The sequence below is a fragment of the Bicyclus anynana genome, chromosome 12 (genome assembly GCF_947172395.1).
Source record: "Bicyclus anynana chromosome 12, ilBicAnyn1.1, whole genome shotgun sequence".
Lineage (NCBI taxonomy): Eukaryota > Metazoa > Arthropoda > Insecta > Lepidoptera > Nymphalidae > Bicyclus > Bicyclus anynana.
The window spans coordinates 5,177,121-5,195,926 of record NC_069094.1 but is presented as its reverse complement, the minus strand read 5'-3'; the positions used below and the strand labels follow the sequence as shown (position 1 = coordinate 5,195,926).

Below are 18,806 nucleotides of genomic sequence, written 5' to 3'. Positions count from 1 at the left end.
AAAAATCAATGTATTATAATGGTTCAGCAGGGAATGAGATGATTTATTTCTATTTAATAAAATCATAAAACTAAATTAAGTCTACAACTTTAGCAAAAATATTTTTATTTAATTATAACAAGTTTTACAGTAAAGCATTACTTACATAGATATGGTATAATTATTTATAACAATGAGCTGTACTAAGAGATTTAACATTTTGTATACTTACCACAAATTTATTATAAATATTGTATAGGTATTTATAAAGCTACAATGTTCGTTACAAAATATAGATGATCTTATCAGGTATACCTAATTAGTTACAATTCCAGTTTCTTTTATTAGCTGATTTATGAGTGTTATTTTTATTATTTTTAGGAATATTTGCCATATCTTTTATGACCAATATTATTGTTCCCTTCATATTAGTTTGATAGGACTGTTAGGAACTTAGGAGAGGGTATGGCAATAGTATAGCAGGCAGAGGTTGATCTATGCTCTCTTAGTGATGTGTAGAATCATTTTATTGTATATCTGTATCAGTGGCGTAGCGTGCCTTGAAGGGTCCCTATATCGAAATTAGTTAAGGGCCCCAAATGAGTAAGGAATTCTCACTTAAATTCTCTCTCTGAATTGTCAATAATATCACAAAAATACTTGTTTAAAATAAATATAACAGTGATTTGACTTATGTTAGGATATTTCCAAATTTGGGAGCACGCTTAATCTTAAAAAAAGAGACTGTTTTTTTCATCATCATCATCATTATCAACCCATATTCGGCTCACTCAATTATGTTCCACTGAGTATATTTCAATGCAGTTAAACTTGGAGACATTTGCGATTGAGTCATTTGCAATAAGGATAAAGGAGCTTTTAGTTATTAAGTTATCAGCCTATTTTAACGGCCTACTAGTTCACCCAGGCTTCCTCAGAAATGGGATATGGAGCTGACCCACCACGCTGCTACAATTCGGGATGGCGAACTTAGGCCGATGGCAATGATCGCGACCAAGAGCTTAAAGTGCTCCCAGAGGCTGATAATATATACTGAAAATTTCTTAGAAGAAAAGCTCAGTATGTCATTAATTTCAAATATGGTTTGTGGGTTGAACCCACAATTTGAACCCTGTGATCAAAAATCACATAGGCTTACCGCTGAACAAATGAGACAGTTAGTTATTAAATAAATAATAAAAAATAAAGCATTTCTAAAATTTGAGCAGTACTCACATCAAAAATAACTAAAACAAAACATGTTATCAGATTTATTCCGTCACATGCTTTATCTGACTATTAAAAAATCTAGGAACTCTATTAATAAAATCTAGATATTTATATTATAATAACTTTTAGCAATAAAACGAGTTTTAGAAAATATTATTTAGGAACTTCTTCATATAATTTGTCGGGTGTAAAAACGCCTTTCTCTGTTATGATTCCAGTTATTAGTGATGCCGGCGTGACGTCGAACGATGGATTCCAACAATTTATACCTGAAAAAAAATTGAATACTAATATTATAAAGTGGTAAAGTTTGCGATGTTGTAGGTAATCTCTGGATCTACTAAACCAATTTTGAAAATTCTTTTCTCTACTCCCATTTCGTAATCTCAAAGCACTCAATAGAAAACCTCAAAGCATATCACAAAGATATTCCTACAGGTTGTTTGGTATTGTTCATTACCACACGGGAAACCGTGCTACAATGATATTTTTAAATAGTTCCATGGCATTGGCTACAAAAATTCAGGCTTCCTTGTTAGAGGCAAAATTTAGAAGGCCACGCCGATACAAAATCGAGGAGGCCATTGCCTAACGCCAATATATATTATTTACCAAGTTTTATCAAGTCTTATTTATTTTATCATGATTGTAGAAAAAGTATCGTATGCCACAACACGTTGTAAGCCTGTCTATTGTGCACAAAAATCATTCGTGCTACAATGGCCCTCGATATGTGACAGTGACATAAATGACTATTACCTATATGTCTGTTTGTCTGTTTACTCTTTGGAACGAATGAACCAATTTCAATGGGAATTTCACTGAAAGCTGAGGTTACTGAGTCATATTTAAGCTACTTTTTATCCCAATTTCAATGGTTCCCGAATTTAGCGTAGACTAAGTCGCGGGCGTCTGCTATGTTATTATAATATACAGGGTGTTACGGAGTATTTCCCACAACTTCAACGTGTTGACAAGTCCATTTATAGGAGCCAAACTGCATGACTAATTTTTTTTAACTACAAAAAAACTGTTTATGTTTTTTTTTTAAATAATTCAAATAATTCCGACTATCCATTTAACACACTTTATCTATCCTTGCATTTTAAAATACGTAATCGTAGTGGTAAGACTGTCGATATCGACTAGATGTTGCAACTGGCACTCCGCACTTCACTAGCAATTATTAAATATTCAAAGAAATGGTTTTTACTCCGAAAATATTCATTTTAGAACACATGTTCCTTAGACATTTTTAAATAATTTTCCATAAAGAATATAACCCTAGAGTTATGGGAAATTCTCCCGAGCACCCTGTATACTAACCTGGTGCCGCGATCCTGTGTTCGCCAATATGCGTCATCTCCCTGTCCGGGCGCTCCTCTATCTTGACCCGCTCGCCGGACTTGAGCGCCATGTCTATGGACGTGAGCGGCGCCGCCACATAAAACGGTACATTGTGATGCTTCGCCACTATCGCTATCTGGTATGTGCCTATTTTGTTTGCAGTGTCACCGTTCGCTGCTACCTTGAATTAAAAAAAATAAATTATGCAGATTTGAAGACAAAAGTCTTCGATCAGTTCGTGTTGCCAGTGATGACCTACGGATCCGAGACTTGGTTGCTGACTAACCTTATGACCGAGGATATCAAGCGGGTTGCAGGGAGCCGCTGGATGCTGACGGCTCGAGACCGTTTTGCTTGGAGGGCCATGCAAGAGGCCTATATCCAGGTAAGGTAAGATAAGGTAAATTATGCAGATTATTCCTTATACTTCATCATTAATAACCCATATTCGGCTCACTGTTGAACATTAGTCTCCTCTCAGAATGAGAGGCGTTAGGCCTTAGTCCACCTTATTGGCCTAATGCGGATTGCAGACTTCACACACATAGAGAATTAACAAAATTCTCAGGTTTCCTCACAATGTTTTTCCTTCACTGTTTAAGACAAGTTATATTTAATTTCTTAAAATGCACATAACTGAAAAGTTGTATGTGCATGCCCCAGACCAGATTCGAAACTACGCCCTCCGAATCAAAGGCAGAGGCACGCAGGGTGTTGCACTGCCGCCGCGCCTCTACGTCACCACTGATACCTAAAATCTTTTATTAGATTAACGCACGATGTTCTGAAACGTCATATTAGATTGCATCGTATTATAAGCTGGCACGTACCCTGTCAGCACCGACCACCACAGCGGTGATATTCCTCGCATGCATGAGCGCTGACACCATGCTGTCAACGATGAGCGTGGAGGGTATCTTCTCGTGCACCAGTTCGTAGGCCGTCAGCCTGGCGCCCTGATTGTACGGCCGGGTCTCAGTGCAGTACACGTGCTCTGAAATATCCACAACAAAAGTTTATAGCTAATATTTCTCCTGTATCTCTATAGGATGCCTCTTACTTATCGTCCCATACCCATCAGAGAGAGAGAGAGAGCGAAAGAGAGAGTTCGATTCCGTCGCTATTGGTCCACTATCTCTCTCGTGATTCAATGTTATTGCCGCGTCCTAGGCGTGCTGGGACTTGGGAGTAGAAGTTTCTTTGCTATGTTTCCACTCTACTGGTAAAGTGAAATTGGTGTTTGAAGATCATTATTTTTGGGACCAAACTTGCCTGCCGCCTTTTTATGTCCCTCTATCCTACATTAGCAAGTTTTTAAACATTAAAGTTACAAACCTAATCGTTTCGTGGCATGCTGTATTGCCGGCAACTCAGTATTTTAACGTGTTGTACTGTCAATATCCTATGGCAATTTGTTCAGTACAGCACCATAGTTGAATTTTTCTAACCACTTGTGTCTTTTACGTCCATCGTTATGTGTTGTAATGTGTCAGCAATATCACGTGACTGTCAATGTCCTATGGCAATTTGTTTAGTACAGCTCCATAGTTAATTTCTAACCATTTGTGTCTTTTACGTCCATCGCTACCATGTTTTTAAGCAATAGAGTTACAAACCTAATCGTTGCGCGGCATGCTGTGCTGTTGCCGGCAACTCAGTGTTGTATTGTGTCAGCAATATCACGTCACCGTCAATATTCTATGGCAATTTGTTTAGTACAACCATAGTTGAATTTATCTAACCACTTGTGTCTTCTACGTCCATCGCTACCATGGTTTTTAAATAATAAAGTTACAAACCTAATCGTTGCGCGGCATGCTCTATTGCCGGCAACTCAGTGTTGTATTGTGTCAGCAATATCACGTCACCGTCAACATCTTATGGCAATTTGTTTATTAGTACAGCTCCATAGTTGAATTTTTCTAACCACTTGTGTCTTTTACGTCCATTACTATCATGTTTTTTGTCAATAAAGTTACAAACCTAGTCGTTTGGCAGCATGCAGTGAGCGTATAACGCCCAGTGCAGTTCCGTACCCCGCTGTGGCCAGTGAGCCAGTGTTGCAGTGAGTCAGCACCCTCACATGACTGTCACCTTCTAACCTGCTCAGTAGAGTTTCACAGCCGAACCTGCCTATCGCCTTGTTGTCCTCTCTATATACTTTACTAGCAAGTTTTTTTTTATAAAGTTACATACCTAATCGTTTGGCTGCGTGCAGTGAGCGTATAACGCCCAGCGCAGTGCCGTACCCCGCTGTGGCCAGTGAGCCAGTGTTGCAGTGAGTCAGCACCCTCACATGACTATCACCTTCCAACCTGCTCAGTATTGCCTCGCAGCCGAACTTGCCTATCGCCTTGTTGTCCTCTATATCCTTTATTAGCATGTTCTCTATGCTTTTGATGAACCTGATAAAATCACACACCTAATCATAATAAGTCATATCAAGTTACAGGCAAAAAATTAATAGCACATAGGATATGTGTCGAAATAGAAGCATAGCATACTTTTTATCTCTATATTCCCACTGTATACAGGGTGCTCGGGTGTATTTCCCATAACTCTAGGGTTATAGTCTTTGAGGAAAATTAATTAAACATCTCCAAGGAACATGTGTTCTTAAATGAATATTTTCGGAGTAAAAAATATTTCTTTTATAAATAGATCTTAAATTGTATCCCTTATATTAAGACCTAGTCAAACTTATTCGTTGATAAATATCATGAAGTAGCTCACTAGTGAAGTTTGGAGTGCCAGTTGCAATAACTCGTCGATATCGACAGTCTTACCACTACGACTACGTAATTTAAAATGCAAGAATAAAGGCTTGTGTTACATGGATAGTCGGAATTATTTGAATTTCTTTATAATATAAAAACATAAAAAGTTCTTTTAGTTAAAAAAAAATAGTTATGCAGTTCGGCTCCTATATGTGAACTTGTCAACACCTTGAAGTTATGGGAAATACTTCGCAACACGCTGTATATTATACAGTGGTTTTTTTTTTTTTTTTTTTATTCTTTACACGTTAGCCCTTGACTACAATATCACCTTATGGTAAGTGATGATGCAATCTAAGATGTAAGCGGACTAACTTGTTAGGAGGAGGATGAAAATCCACACCCTTTCGGTTTCTACACGGCATCGTACCGGAACGCTAAATCGCTTGGCGGTACGTCTTTGCCGGTAGGGTGGTAACTAGCCACGGCCGAAGCCTCCCACCAGCCAGACCTGGACAAATTAAGAAAATCTCAATCTGCCCAGCCGGGGATCGAACCCAGGACCTCCGTCTTGTAAATCCACCGCGCATACCACTGCGCCACGGAGGCCGTCAAAAGTGGTAGTAGTAGTAGGCAGGCTATACAATTCTTTGTAAAAACTGGAAGATTAATACTGCAATACAAGGTAGGCAGTGCATTTTGGCATCTATAAAGTGCACGCCAATAAAAATCCTCATTGCATTTGTGCGTAAAACCGCGAGCGGCGCCAGTAAATTATAAAACACAACCTGTAGTAATAGGTACTCGTAAATGATATAAAATAATTAAATTAGTGCATCACATACCTCTCTTTGAAATCATTAGCTGTGACATTCTCATCTGCGCTCAAACTATTTGCCAAATTAATAAGATCGTCCGCTGCTAATTTTATATTAACAGCTGTTGGCCGCGCCGACACCAGATAGTTTAATTTGCCTTCAATCTGAGATTAATGAGATAAACTAATTTTAGTGCAATTCTTGACTGACGGCGTATCGTGTTTGCGAAAACCACGGCGTAAAAACAAAGTTTGATTTTGTCCATAATGCGACTTCTTAAATTTTAACATGAGCATACGCAATACGCCGTCACTCAAGATGCACATTTAAAATGTTATTGATATATATACTAATCACACTAATATTATAAAGGCGAAAGTTTGTGTGTAAGTGTGTAAGTATGTTTGTTCCTCTTTTACGCTGCAGCTGCTGAAGCGATTTGGCTGAAATTTGGAATGGAAATAGATTTTACTCTCGATTAACATGCTACATGGGCTACTTTTCATCCCGGAAAAATCCACGGTTCCCGCGGAATTTGTGCAAAACTGAATTCCACGCGGACGAAGTCGCGGGCTACCGCTAGTAATATTATAAAACTGAAAAGTTTGTTTGTTTAGTTGAACGCGCTAATATCAGGAACTACGGGTCCAATGTGAAAAATTCTTTCAGTGTAAGATAGCCCATTTATCGAGGAAGGCTATAGGCTATATATTATTCCCGTATTCCTACGGGAACGGGAACCACGCGGGTGAAACCGCGCGGCGTCAGCTAATTAAAATTTTAAAGCGGAAGAGTTTGTTTGTTTAAACACATTATTCTAGCTTCATTCTTCAAGGGTGACATAAGCGGTGAGAAAAATTGTATGAAGTCTGTTCTTAATGATTCAGGGATGTGAAATTCTTTATTTATTGAAGGGTTAAGACTTTTCATCATCCTTGTGGATAATGAAATATATTATATTGTTTGAACATACCATTGTTTATCGTCATATTATGGTGACATTCTCATAAAATTGAACTTAATTCTCAAGTACACAAGTGAAATAATCACTATATGATTACATACAGTTTAAAATGTGTACTGTGGTGTTATAGAATTTTATTTATAGTTCAACTAATCAGTAGCGCTGTGAGCCATTATCATTACAATATTAGCATATAATTCCTTTAGTTATGGTTTACTTCCCTATAAATACTACTAGCGGACGCCCGCAACTTCGTCCGCGTGGAATTCAGTTTTTTACAAATCCCACGGGAACCATGGATTTTTCCGGGATGAAAAGTAGCCTATGTTTAATCCATAGTAAAATCTATTTCCATTCCAAAATTCAGCGGATCAGTAATAGCGGCGTTAAGGAGTAACAAACATCCATACAAACTTTCGCGTTTATAGTATTAGTAGGATTAGAATTTATGATACACAACTATAGTGATTATTATAGGCTTACTAGCGGACGCACGCGAATTTGTCCGCGTGAAAATCAATGTAAACTTTCACCATTTTAGGAGTTGAATTTTAAAAATTCTTTTATCATAATATATTTCGTATTTTTTTCATGATTTGCAAACAAATTTGTAAACTGTAACTCTAAATAAAAATGAAGGACTTTCCATACAAACTTTCAACCCTTTCTATTTTTAATTTAGTGTCAAAAGTAGGTATGTTTTGCTCCAAGATTCCATTTACCATTATACTAAAATTTAACTTGGTTGGTTCAGCCGTTTAGCCGTGAAAAGATAACAGACAGACAGACAGTCTTTCATATTTATAATAATAGATGTTTATAATGATTAATAATATAAAGAAAAGTTAAATGAAATGAAATATATTTGTTGCATCATTTATAACTACAGAAAACGCTGCACCAATCTGCAAGCCTATTTCAGCACAACATGAAATATCTCAAAATAAGAGAAAGAAAAATTACGACCAATGGAGGTCAAATCTAAAATAACATTTTCATTTATCATGATATGATATGATTTATCATGAAAAGAGATATTTGGCAAAAAATTATAGTATAGAAGCAGCACATAGAGTTTTTAAAAATTTTGTTTGTCTAGGCTGATTGCTGGAGCAACTGAACCAATTTATGTGGGACTTTGACTGGTAGATTAGAGGAGGTCATTAAGCAATATATACATTATTTATTATCCTGAAAAAAATCATAGTTTCCACGATATTTGCAAAGTGGTTGGCGCCCGCTAGTATTACATAAAATAGTGATGCTTAAAAATATATTTCTATAGTTATATATTGAAAATATTAATGAAATTTTCATATGCTGTACAACCTACTATTACAACATTTTAATTTTGTAACAAAACCAATTTGACTTTATCACATCTAACAATAATAACTACTGTAACTTATCAACTGACCTCTTGCCTCATAACTTTTTTATCTGAGCAGTCTTCTTTGAGTAGTTCTATTGCCAAAGATAAGCATCCAACAATTGCTATAGCAGGAGCACCTCTGACCTAAAACAATGGTTAAGTACATTAATTGTGAGGAAGATGAATATCTTACTCCATGGATTCAACATGTATCTAGCGACAACATATAACTAGCGAACGCCCACGACTTTTAAATATTGGATAGAAGCAGGCGTTACTTTGCGGAAGTTCATCATGATTATATAATGATTTATTTATTTTGCTATCATCCGCGAAAAGTCGACGAACCCATGCGACAACGTCACCCAGGTCTGACAAAATACTCTTAGACTTTGTCCGCGTGAAGCTCGATGTAAACTTTCAACTACCACTACCCAACTCTACCGCTTCCCTACCCCTACCCTACCTTACCCCTATTCTATACCTATCCTACCCCTACCTTTTCCTGAATTTTCTTTGCTATAAGCCTCACGGAGCCCGAGACCTTTCCAACAAATGCAAAAATGTGGAAATTGGTTCGTGCGTTTTTCAGTTACAGCATCAGGAAGGAAAACCAGACTTATTTTTATATAGTTGGTATAATAATAATTTCATATATTGCAGAATATATCTATACACATATACACATATCAAAAAAATTGTGAGACACTAATTATTATTATAAACATATTAAATAATGAAAAAAAAAAAATAGATATATAAGTTGAATAAGTTAGGGTCGTATTTATATAATTTTGTGGAATTATCTTCATATATTGTTATATAATCTGTCTGTAGCTGTCTGTAGCTGTCTCTATTTGAGAATTAATACAAAAATTTCTCACTTAGTATTTAAAGGTAGCTTTGCTAACAATCTTACCCTGTATACAAAGTTACTTAACACTTATTGTCTGCTCTTGTTTGTGTCCCTGCCTAGCCAAATTTGGTAACATTCTACTAAAGCAGCTTTGGATATCCTTTCTAATATGGAATATCATCAGGGAGGCTTCAAATGTGACAAGTTGTGACAACCACCCTACAGGACATACTACCAAATGATTTAGCATTCCAGTATGATGTTGTGTGGAACCTGAAAAGGGTGTGGATTTTTATCCCACTCCTAACAAATAAGTCCCACTTCCATCTGAGATTGCATCATCACTTACTATCAGGTGAGGTTGTAGTCAAAAGCTATCTTATAAAGATTAATTTCCCCACAGTAGCTTATTCAAATTATGCCACCCACTCTAGTTCTCAACTAGGTAAATTCAATTTCTGATCATCTATACTAAAATTAGTATAGATTCTATCTAATCTTAGCAAAGATGGTTAGTGATGATCTTTTACCACTAGAAAGTCACTGTATTTGTGAGAGTGAGGCTATATTATATCCCCATATTCTAACAGGAAATGGAACTTTGTGGGTGAAACTGTGGGGTGTGCTAGTCAATTAATATATTTAACACACTTTTTCATAATTAACCCTATGTTAGAAACAAAAATTAGTACCCACCACACTGCTTTACTGCAGTTCAGTGTGCTTAGCATAATGAAGTTTGATCATTAATGTTAATGATAATACTACAGCAATGCCTACACTAAGTTTCTAACTATGGACTGTTACTGGAAATTTTCTAGATTACAAAACATACAATTATAAGATTATAAAACAAATATTTATTATATATTCGTAATTGTTCAAATACTGTGTACACATTTTATAAAAGCTACTTCTTTATAACAATGACTAAAGTCTCTATAAGAATCGTTAAAGTATTCATAATATAGTTAAAAATCCTCCATCCATCCCATAAAACTCCTAAGATTTATGAGATGGATTTACAATTATGTGAAAGTAATTTTAAAAATATATTTTTGAGACTATCTTTTTTCTTGATAAACAATATAAGTACTTACTTATTATATAAAATGGTCGTAATATTTAGAACATACCTGCATTTTGTTGATAACTTTCCAGCCATCCTCAACTCCCTGTACTTTAACATATCTTGTTTGCAGAGGCAGCAACAACTGATCTAGAATTTCCAATCTTCCTCTTTCATACCTTATTGATTCTAAGCTCATTTTTATCTAATTTATAAGCTCAAGAACGTTAAATTTGAGGCTCGCCACAAGTAGTAAAAAACTTTAGACGCTTAACTAATTTGGCATTGAGGTAAATTCGTCAAAAATATATATATATCTGTATGTAATGCGTAACTGGTGATAATGAGACACGACATATAAAATGTTTGAAAAGAAAAGTTTCTTTAAAATGTGGAATCGAAAGAAAAGTAAGGAGAAAATCGACAGCTGACCACTATTTGACAAATTCATGACATTGACATTGACAGTTTGACACACGTTCAGCTTTGTCAGTGCAATAGATTCTAGTTTTTTTAGTCAAAAAGAAAAGGAAATCTTTACACATTCCAATCTCATGAAACAAAGTCTATTTTAAAATTCTCGAAAAACCATAAAATGATTAACTGTAGCAAATAATCTATACACATATAAACCAGTTTACTGATGAATTTTAATATTTTTTCATTCAATGTTTAATAAAATCATTATTTCCGAAAAAAATTAAATTTTTTATTTTGAGAAACTAAGAAATCAAAGAAACTGTTAAAGTGTGGTTAGTCTATTTAGGTATATTTTTAGACTTTTAGTGTTCAGCTGTATTCAGTTTTATTTAAAGTATATGTAATATAACTATCCTTCAATTTAAAACTGTCTAAAATATACTTTTCAAATTGTTATTTGCTATTGCTAATAGTTTTTTCAGTTATCTGTTTTTGAACGCAAAGAGGAAGTCAAATAATCTAGTTTGTCTATGACTTCTTTAATTTCCGCCCGGCATTAACGAGAGACGCATCGTCATTCTGCCGTTCTTTTCTTTAAATAGGTTGGTGAATTGTAAGGATTTACTAAAATGAGCTTGCCCCGAGTATTTTTGGATGTGGCCGTCGATGGTGCACCATTGGGAAGAATCGTCGTTGAGGTAAGTTTTATACTATAAGTAGTAGATTAGTAGGTAATGTAAGAAAGGGAGTGTTCACCCGGCCGGCGTGTCTGACCTACCACGCTTTAATGAAAAACGAAACGACCGACACTAAGATCTGATTTTTTTTATCCTGTCGTTAACATTTTTAACATTTTCACTTACGGATTTTACTGCTTTGAATTTTTGACATTTTGTATATTAATTAAATGGTATGTTAGAGTAGGTATATGTCTATATATATATATTCTTGTAGTAATTATCACCGACCGAGATTACTTTGAGAAGGTCAATACGTTAGGACCTTGATCAGGAGTGCGGAAAATGCCATGATGGGTGCACACCATTTCATGATGTTTGTAATTGCGCCAAGTATGTCTTTGCCGCGTTATTCTTTTTTCACTAGCGCTCGTAAATCAAGTAATGGCGGGAGGAAAAATCTTATTAATTATACATATAAGTTAATTTACATAATTAAGTTTTTATACAAGTATACATTTATATTTACAAGAACTTATTTCTTTTGATGTTGGTGCAGTGAAATTAAATTAAAAATTTCCCTAAACCAAATTTTGTATGTGTAAAGTATGTATATGATTTGTAATTCTTCTTGTTTCAGTTAAGAACTGACGTCACTCCAAAAACATGTGAAAACTTCCGTGCGCTATGCACTGGTGAAAAGGGCTTCGGCTACAGAGGCTCCACCTTCCACCGTGTCATCCCCAACTTCATGTTGCAAGGGGGTGACTTCACCAACCACAACGGCACTGGCGGCAAGTCCATCTACGGGGAGAAGTTTGCTGATGAGAACTTCATCCTCAAGCACACCGGACCCGGAGCTCTCTCTATGGCAAACGCTGGCCCCAACACTAACGGCTCTCAATTCTTTGTAACCACTGTCAAGACTTCCTGGTTGGACGGCAGACACGTCGTGTTTGGCAATGTGGTAGAAGGCATGGATGTTGTGAAACAAGTGGAAGCCCTGGGCTCCCAGTCTGGCAAGCCATCCAAGAAGATTGTCATCGCTGACTGTGGCCAGCTTTCTTAAGATACTGTAATATTTATATAATAAAACGCAATATTTTAAGTTATGTGTAATGTCCTCCGAAGCAAACCTTCCCAGTCAGTATATAACATTTATAAAGTTTGAGGTCATTCCAATTATGTTGTAAAAAATTTAAACTATGATCTAGCATTGCAACTAAAAAAATTGCATTTACTTCTGTGCATTGTTTATTCATAATAAATTAACTTATATAACTAATATGCCTTTTATTTTGTATCCAGTACTTAATAGTGTTAATAAATAATTTATTACTATAAGAGGTTACTTGATATAAAAACGAATAAATTGATGAAGTCAAATGTAGAATAAAGTATACTATGTTTTAGTAATTTAATAACTTGAATTTTTCTTTTTCAGTAAATGTTTTTTTCCATTGTTTCCTTGTAGTTGTCATAAACAAATAGCTAATATTCACATGTACATAAATAAAACCAGGTAGAGTATAAAACATGAATCACTGAAGGTCACAGCAATGTCACACTGTTGTAAGGCTGCATATAGGTATTTTATATCAGTACAAACACCTACATAGATATAAATATCAATCGTTATGCATGTATGGAGTACGTCATCTTGTCGCTTCACGTGAATAGTGAATTAGTGAGGTAAAGGTTAATATTTCATGAATTAACTGTAGATTTCACCACAATGGAGATTATTTATTACTACTTACGGTGTTTATCATTTTTGACGCCTCAATAGCTCAACGATAAAGGAGCAAATCAAATCAAATCAAAAATCATTTATTTCAAGTAGGCTCAGTTTACAAGCACTTTTGACCCGTCAGTTGACTATTTGTAAAGATTCTACCACCGGTTCGGAAGGCAGGTTCTGCTAAGGAGATACCGGCAAGAAACTCAACAGTTGCTCTTTTGAAAAAGTCATACAGTAATATAATTTACAATTGATAACAATTACTGTTTACATTTCTTATAGTTTTACTTCCTGTGTGAAGGTGGAAGCTGATCCAACGGCCTCCAGCATAGCATACACCGAAAGGTGGGTTCGAACCCCGTTCGCTGGACTGTTGTCGTACCCACTGCTAACAGATTATTGGATAGGAACGGGGATAATATTGGTCTTTTAACATTTAAGATATGACTGTTAAATAATCAGTTTTCTTTTCTTATTCTTTTTTGGCTTCACTCTTAGTTCTTAACTGCAATTTAATGATGTTAAATGATTATGCAGACTGCAGTCTATGATGGAAATGGGCTTACTCGGTACCTAAATAAAGTTTATTTTATCAGTCTGACGGTTTCTATGTGTATAAATTTCTATGGTTTTATAAAATTCAAAACTGACCCCAGCTGGGAATCAAACCTATTATAGAATCTCTGTTGAGAACCATAGCAATACCAACTGCGTTGAGAACGTTAACATTTCGCATTTAAAATTGTTATAGGCTGGAGGTTTGAAATAACAGTCATTTTGTAATATTTTACATACTTATTTTATTAAATAAAAGATTTCCAACAGAAAACAATCGGTGAATCAGCTAATAAAAAAATGAAAGCAAAATTGAATTAATATTATTTTATAGGTAACCAGTAAGAGGCGGTACGGCACAAATCTGGGATTTTTAATAATAATTTATTTATTTTGAAGTAGGTATTAAGTAGGTTTATTACCTACCGTAATTTTTTGAGCAAATATTTAAACGAGAAACATTAAAGCGAAATTGGCATAAATTTTTCTATCTAAACTCTGATCAATTGGAAAATTCCAACTGTGAGAAACTACCTGACATTAACAGACAACACAGACTGCTCTAGTTATCTATGTTTTCAAAAGTTTGTGGAAAACTGACTTGCGTTAAATATTGGATAGAAGCAGGCGTTACTTTGCGGAAGTTCATCATGATTATATAATGATGACTTGCGTTAGTTGTTGCAGTGGAGTTGGAAATTTCTTAAAGATCAGCGTGTATGTAACTAATAAACCTACTTATGATAACATTACATAAACGAGGAGGAACAGTGCTGATATACCACTATTAGCTGTAATAAGTGTTTGGGTCCCCGAGCCGTAGTTACACAGCGATGAAGCACAACATGAGGTGCAAGAGTATAGTTTGGTCCTTTCCCCGATGACGATGCAGCCAGGTTCACAGTTCTTGGTGCAATTGCGCTCAAGTGCCCACATTGTTAACGCTGTGGTAGAATTTTCAGTGGAAGTCGTGTAGGAGAACCGTTTCACCTGCATGAAAGAATATTCATTAGTTAATAGGTATAATGTTTTGTTAAAACGATATCCACATGCAAACAGAGGACATTTTAGTCAAACTAAATATTGGCGATACAGTGGTGCTCAGATGTTTTAAGGCTTAATCAACTGGTACCTACTATGTCGGACATTGTCGCGCTAGTGCAAGGTATAGATCTAGATTCTAGATACGATAACAATGTATAGTAGGTTCTTTATAGTGTTATGTTTATCAGGCAGATCTTCTACTTGAGGCACTAGTGCATGTCGCTCTATAACAAACTAGTAAGTAGTAAGGAATCAGGGTGTACTGTGATAGGTATATTATGTTAACCAGGCATTTCTTTTTCTCGTTTAGGCAATTATTGCTTACTAACGGACGCCCGGGACTTCGTCCGCCCTTAAACCTCTTTAAACTAACCCATACAGGTAGTATCGCTGTAAAAATGGAGTAACTTCTCCCGTTTTCCCAATTTCCTTCACTGCTCTGCTCCTATTGATCGTAGCGTGATGAAAGGTATACTATAACCTGCCCAGAGGTATGAAGAATAATTGTACCAAGTTTCGTTAAAATCCGCCGAGTAGTTTTTGTTTCTAAAACGAACATACAGACAGACAGACAAAAATTTTACTGATTGCATTTTTGGCATCAGTATTGATCACTAATCACCCCCTGATAGTTATTTTGGAAATATATTCCACGTACAGAATTGACGACAGATTTATTATAAGTATAGATGAGCGCGGAGTTATTCTGGTGAAATATAAGTAGTGAGGATTGAGAGTGTTCTGTGGTATGTGTTTCTCATTTATATCTTCTTGAGCTGTTCTGGGGCAAATGGACGCACTTGCAGTGCGATGACAAAGTAGGAACTAGTCAATAATGAGTGTAGTGTATGTTTACCATGCATATCCTCTTCTCGTTGAGGCACTTGTGTATGAGTGAGGAGCTGTTCTGACGCAAGTCGGCGCATTTGTCGTCAGGCTGCTCGGCGCGACACTTGTAGCACCACAGCTCATTGTTGGGGCGCGCTGCAGCCGAAGTCACGTGCACGCTGTCGCGCAAAAGGTCGGACCTACCTGCAAATATAGAAAAATAAAAAAAAACATGTTGCAAACATTAAAATTAATCTCTTTAGTACAACGGTTAGCCGGTGCGGCATCGGATTATGATGCCATGGTTCCAAGCTTTTAAAATTTTCAATAATCTGTGGAAATCCGAAATTAGGTCTCAGAAATAACCAACGTCCTGTCCTGACACAACTGTGGTAATCAACAAAAGGTTGTCACCCTAAAGCTTGTAAACCTGCGTTGAGAAACATCTTGCGCTTAGTGAGTATACCCAAGCTTATAACTATAGCCTTGCCCTGCAATCAAAATAAACTGATGATGATGAAAATCTTACGTATTAAGCACGTAAATGGTGGTGAACATCAGAAATCAGTATTTGGCGCTTACATTCTGACAGATCAATAGTGAATAGAATACCTGCCTACAGTAAATTAGCTGTAATTCCAATATAGGTTCTACTGTACAGTGTACACCTTTATTAGATTAGGTACATAACCATCGAAGTATTGAAATAGGTGGGTAATATTATAATGTTGATGATTTTTGTTTGTACACAATTTCATTGTCTATGCTAGGCTAGAAGGTTCTATGAAAATATAGGTATTTAAATGTTAAGTAGGTAAAGCTCGTTAAATCAATAAATTACTTTTGAGACAAAGTTATTTTAGAAATACCTAGTCTCTTAATTTTCACTGAAACAAGCTGCATTTAAAAATTTCCATTGATATAAACAAATGCACCATAGACAATTTGACATTTTTAAAAACACCACTGAACACTCACTGGGGGTAGAACTGTATCAAAACTATAATGCAGCTTTCACTGATTAAGCAAGCAACTAATAACAAATGAAGGTAATTTCGATAAGATTCGTATTAATTTCTTTGTTTTGACGTACCTGGAGTAAGGAACGTTAGCGCTAGAGCGAGCACAAGGCGCATGTTTCTAGAGTCTAGAGCGCATGCTCCCGCCACAGCCTGTGTCGCCTATTGATCTCATTTCTCAGATCTGCTCTGCTGACCTGTTGCTGTCTCCGCCCTTCACCCCTCCCCCGCATTTACCCCGAGCGCTCTGGTCGAGGAAAACAATCTCAACTTTTCGACTACTTTACAAAATTAAAACTTAGTCTTGTCGCTCCAGTAGGTACCCACTCGACGCTTAAAATGTGCCTTTATTAAATAAAGCGGAAACTCAGTTTTAAGAAAACAATATTCCCAAACTTATTACAATCTTTAACGGCATCATTCTTAACTGATTTCAAGGAAAGCGAAGGTTCTCGAATTTTATATTAAATAATTTTTTTACTTTTTCGCAGATTTGACCTTTAGCCTTCTTCCATATACTTGTTTACTTGGTATAGCCACATACAAGTAAAATTTGTATTTCATAAAAGCCTAGCAGCAAAGTCTGGTAGGTACTTGTACCTGCAGGCTTATTCACTATCTTTAACACTGAATTGAGATTCTATGTAAAAACGTGATCCGGTGCTTATTATTTTTTAACCGATTTCCAAAAAGGAGGAGGTTCTACGTTCGGCTGTATGTATGTTTTTTTTTACATATGTTCAGCGATAATTCCGTCATTTATGGACCGATTTTGAAAAAAACCTTTATTTATTTTTGACACTGAAGTGAGATTCTATGTAAAAATTTCATTTTCATTTCATTTCATTCACGGTGCTTACCGGTCACATCTATATCAAACAGTCAGTACTTAAATGTCATTTTGTCAATTGATTTGTTGTTTGTTTTAATAGGTTGATAATAAAGACCAAAATATGTAATAGGTCAGGTGGATAATAAATTTTAAGACATATGTTTATCCTTTGATGATTGAGGGTTCAGGGAGCAACCATGGTCCGAAATCAGAACTAGGGCTGATTTTTTTTTCAGCTATTGGCTTTGGCTTTTTTCGACTTATCGCTGAACTTTTATCAAAAATGTGGAAAACCTAATTAGTACACATGGACTATCTGCTCTTCCTCCATCAACGATTGTTAAAAAACATTTTAAAAGGTACATTTAGACCCTTCAGCAATAAAATTTTAGTTTTTTGTACGTATACGTAGCACAAATTATTATTGTAGTAGTACGTAGAATAGATAATAGATGGCGCTAGGTGGTTCTCTGTTGATATTAAAGGCGAAAGCTTTGTACGCCATTCGATGAGCGCACTGTAACTTGTTCTTGACACACATAGTCTACGTTGACTTTTTCTTTTGCTCTTTTTCGCGAGACTAGCTTATTCAGTAGTGGCAAAGGAACGGCTGAATCAATAAGAAACGTTTACAGTGCAGAAACAAAGGCCCCTCCACTTGTTGAGTTATGACTCGGGACACACTTATAACAGACCACGCGACCGCTCAATACGAGTGTTAAATTAAACTCAATAAAACTATATTTAAATAATATGATCGTTTAAAAAACTAAAATAACACGCTTTTAGCACGCACTAAAAATTACAAATGGTTTTTTTTCGTTTTCCTGACAGCAAATTCTTTCATTTGATAGGTACCCATGTCATGGGGTGCATTTCAAATAGCCTGTCCACCATCTTGGACGTTCGCCATTTTGGATTTAAGTCACGTGACTATTTTTTTCATATTCCTGACAGCAAACCCTTTCATTTGATATCCATATCATGGGGGTGGATTTTAAACAGCCAGTCTGCCATCTTGGGGAGACCGCCATATTGCATTTGTAATGACGTTTCATAACTAGTCATGTATTGTCATCAGAATTCAGAGCGTGTGGAAAATTTCATCCTAATCGAAGACCGGGTCAAATTAAGATTCCAACATTTTCTTATGTGTTGAATGTTCACTATGTTAGGACACACTAAAAACAGAAGAATAAAAAGTTTTTAACATAAAAATTCAACCGACTTCAAAATCACAATATAACTTAAAGGCGAAAAATAACATCGTATGTGCTACCTGATTCTGATAACTTTGAAGGCGGTATTATTTTGTAGGTTGATACTATATACCCTTAA

The 18,806-nt window shown here is 35.8% G+C and overlaps 3 protein-coding genes across 4 annotated transcripts; 1 reads left to right on the top strand and 2 right to left on the bottom strand.

Annotated features, from left to right (window-relative positions):
• Nucleotides 1-88: 88 nt before the first annotated feature.
• On the bottom strand, nt 89-10,801 carry LOC112052850 (methylthioribose-1-phosphate isomerase). The gene is made up of 7 exons (XM_024092080.2): nt 10,420-10,801; nt 8,473-8,571; nt 6,119-6,255; nt 4,753-4,961; nt 3,387-3,550; nt 2,536-2,737; nt 89-1,478 (listed from the first exon to the last, which is right to left on the bottom strand). The coding sequence occupies exons 1-7, from the start codon at nt 10,549-10,551 to the stop codon at nt 1,363-1,365; spliced, it is 1,059 nt and encodes a 352-aa protein (XP_023947848.2). The 5' UTR covers nt 10,552-10,801; the 3' UTR covers nt 89-1,362.
• Nucleotides 10,802-11,303: 502 nt separating this feature from the next.
• On the top strand, nt 11,304-12,734 carry LOC112052851 (peptidyl-prolyl cis-trans isomerase). The gene is made up of 2 exons (XM_024092081.2): nt 11,304-11,470; nt 12,090-12,734. The coding sequence occupies exons 1-2, from the start codon at nt 11,402-11,404 to the stop codon at nt 12,516-12,518; spliced, it is 498 nt and encodes a 165-aa protein (XP_023947849.1). The 5' UTR covers nt 11,304-11,401; the 3' UTR covers nt 12,519-12,734.
• Nucleotides 12,735-13,965: 1,231 nt separating this feature from the next.
• Nucleotides 13,966-16,868, bottom strand: LOC112052852 (uncharacterized). Of its 2 annotated transcripts, none has more exons than XM_024092082.2 (3): nt 16,711-16,868; nt 15,646-15,821; nt 13,966-14,735 (listed from the first exon to the last, which is right to left on the bottom strand). In XM_024092082.2, the coding sequence occupies exons 1-3, from the start codon at nt 16,751-16,753 to the stop codon at nt 14,484-14,486; spliced, it is 471 nt and encodes a 156-aa protein (XP_023947850.2). In that variant the 5' UTR covers nt 16,754-16,868; the 3' UTR covers nt 13,966-14,483. The 2 variants fall into 2 exon arrangements, with proteins under 2 accessions (XP_023947850.2, XP_023947851.2); XM_024092083.2 differs by lacking the exon at nt 16,711-16,868 and adding an exon at nt 16,487-16,627.
• Nucleotides 16,869-18,806: the final 1,938 nt, after the last annotated feature.

Coding starts and splice junctions, on each gene's coding strand:
- LOC112052850 (XM_024092080.2), bottom strand. CDS start 10,551: ATGAGCTTAGAATCAATAAGGTATGAAAGAGGAAGATTGGAAATTCTA. Junction 6,256..8,472: donor AAAAAGTTATGAGGCAAGAG/GTCAGTTGATAA, acceptor CATTAATCTCAG/ATTGAAGGCAAATTAAACTA. Junction 4,962..6,118: donor GCTAATGATTTCAAAGAGAG/GTATGTGATGCA, acceptor TGATTTTATCAG/GTTCATCAAAAGCATAGAGA.
- LOC112052851 (XM_024092081.2), top strand. CDS start 11,402: ATGAGCTTGCCCCGAGTATTTTTGGATGTGGCCGTCGATGGTGCACCA. Junction 11,471..12,089: donor TGGGAAGAATCGTCGTTGAG/GTAAGTTTTATA, acceptor TTCTTGTTTCAG/TTAAGAACTGACGTCACTCC.
- LOC112052852 (XM_024092082.2), bottom strand. CDS start 16,753: ATGCGCCTTGTGCTCGCTCTAGCGCTAACGTTCCTTACTCCAG. Junction 15,822..16,710: donor GCTAACGTTCCTTACTCCAG/GTACGTCAAAAC, acceptor CTATATTTGCAG/GTAGGTCCGACCTTTTGCGC. Junction 14,736..15,645: donor ACGAGAAGAGGATATGCATG/GTAAACATACAC, acceptor TCTTTCATGCAG/GTGAAACGGTTCTCCTACAC.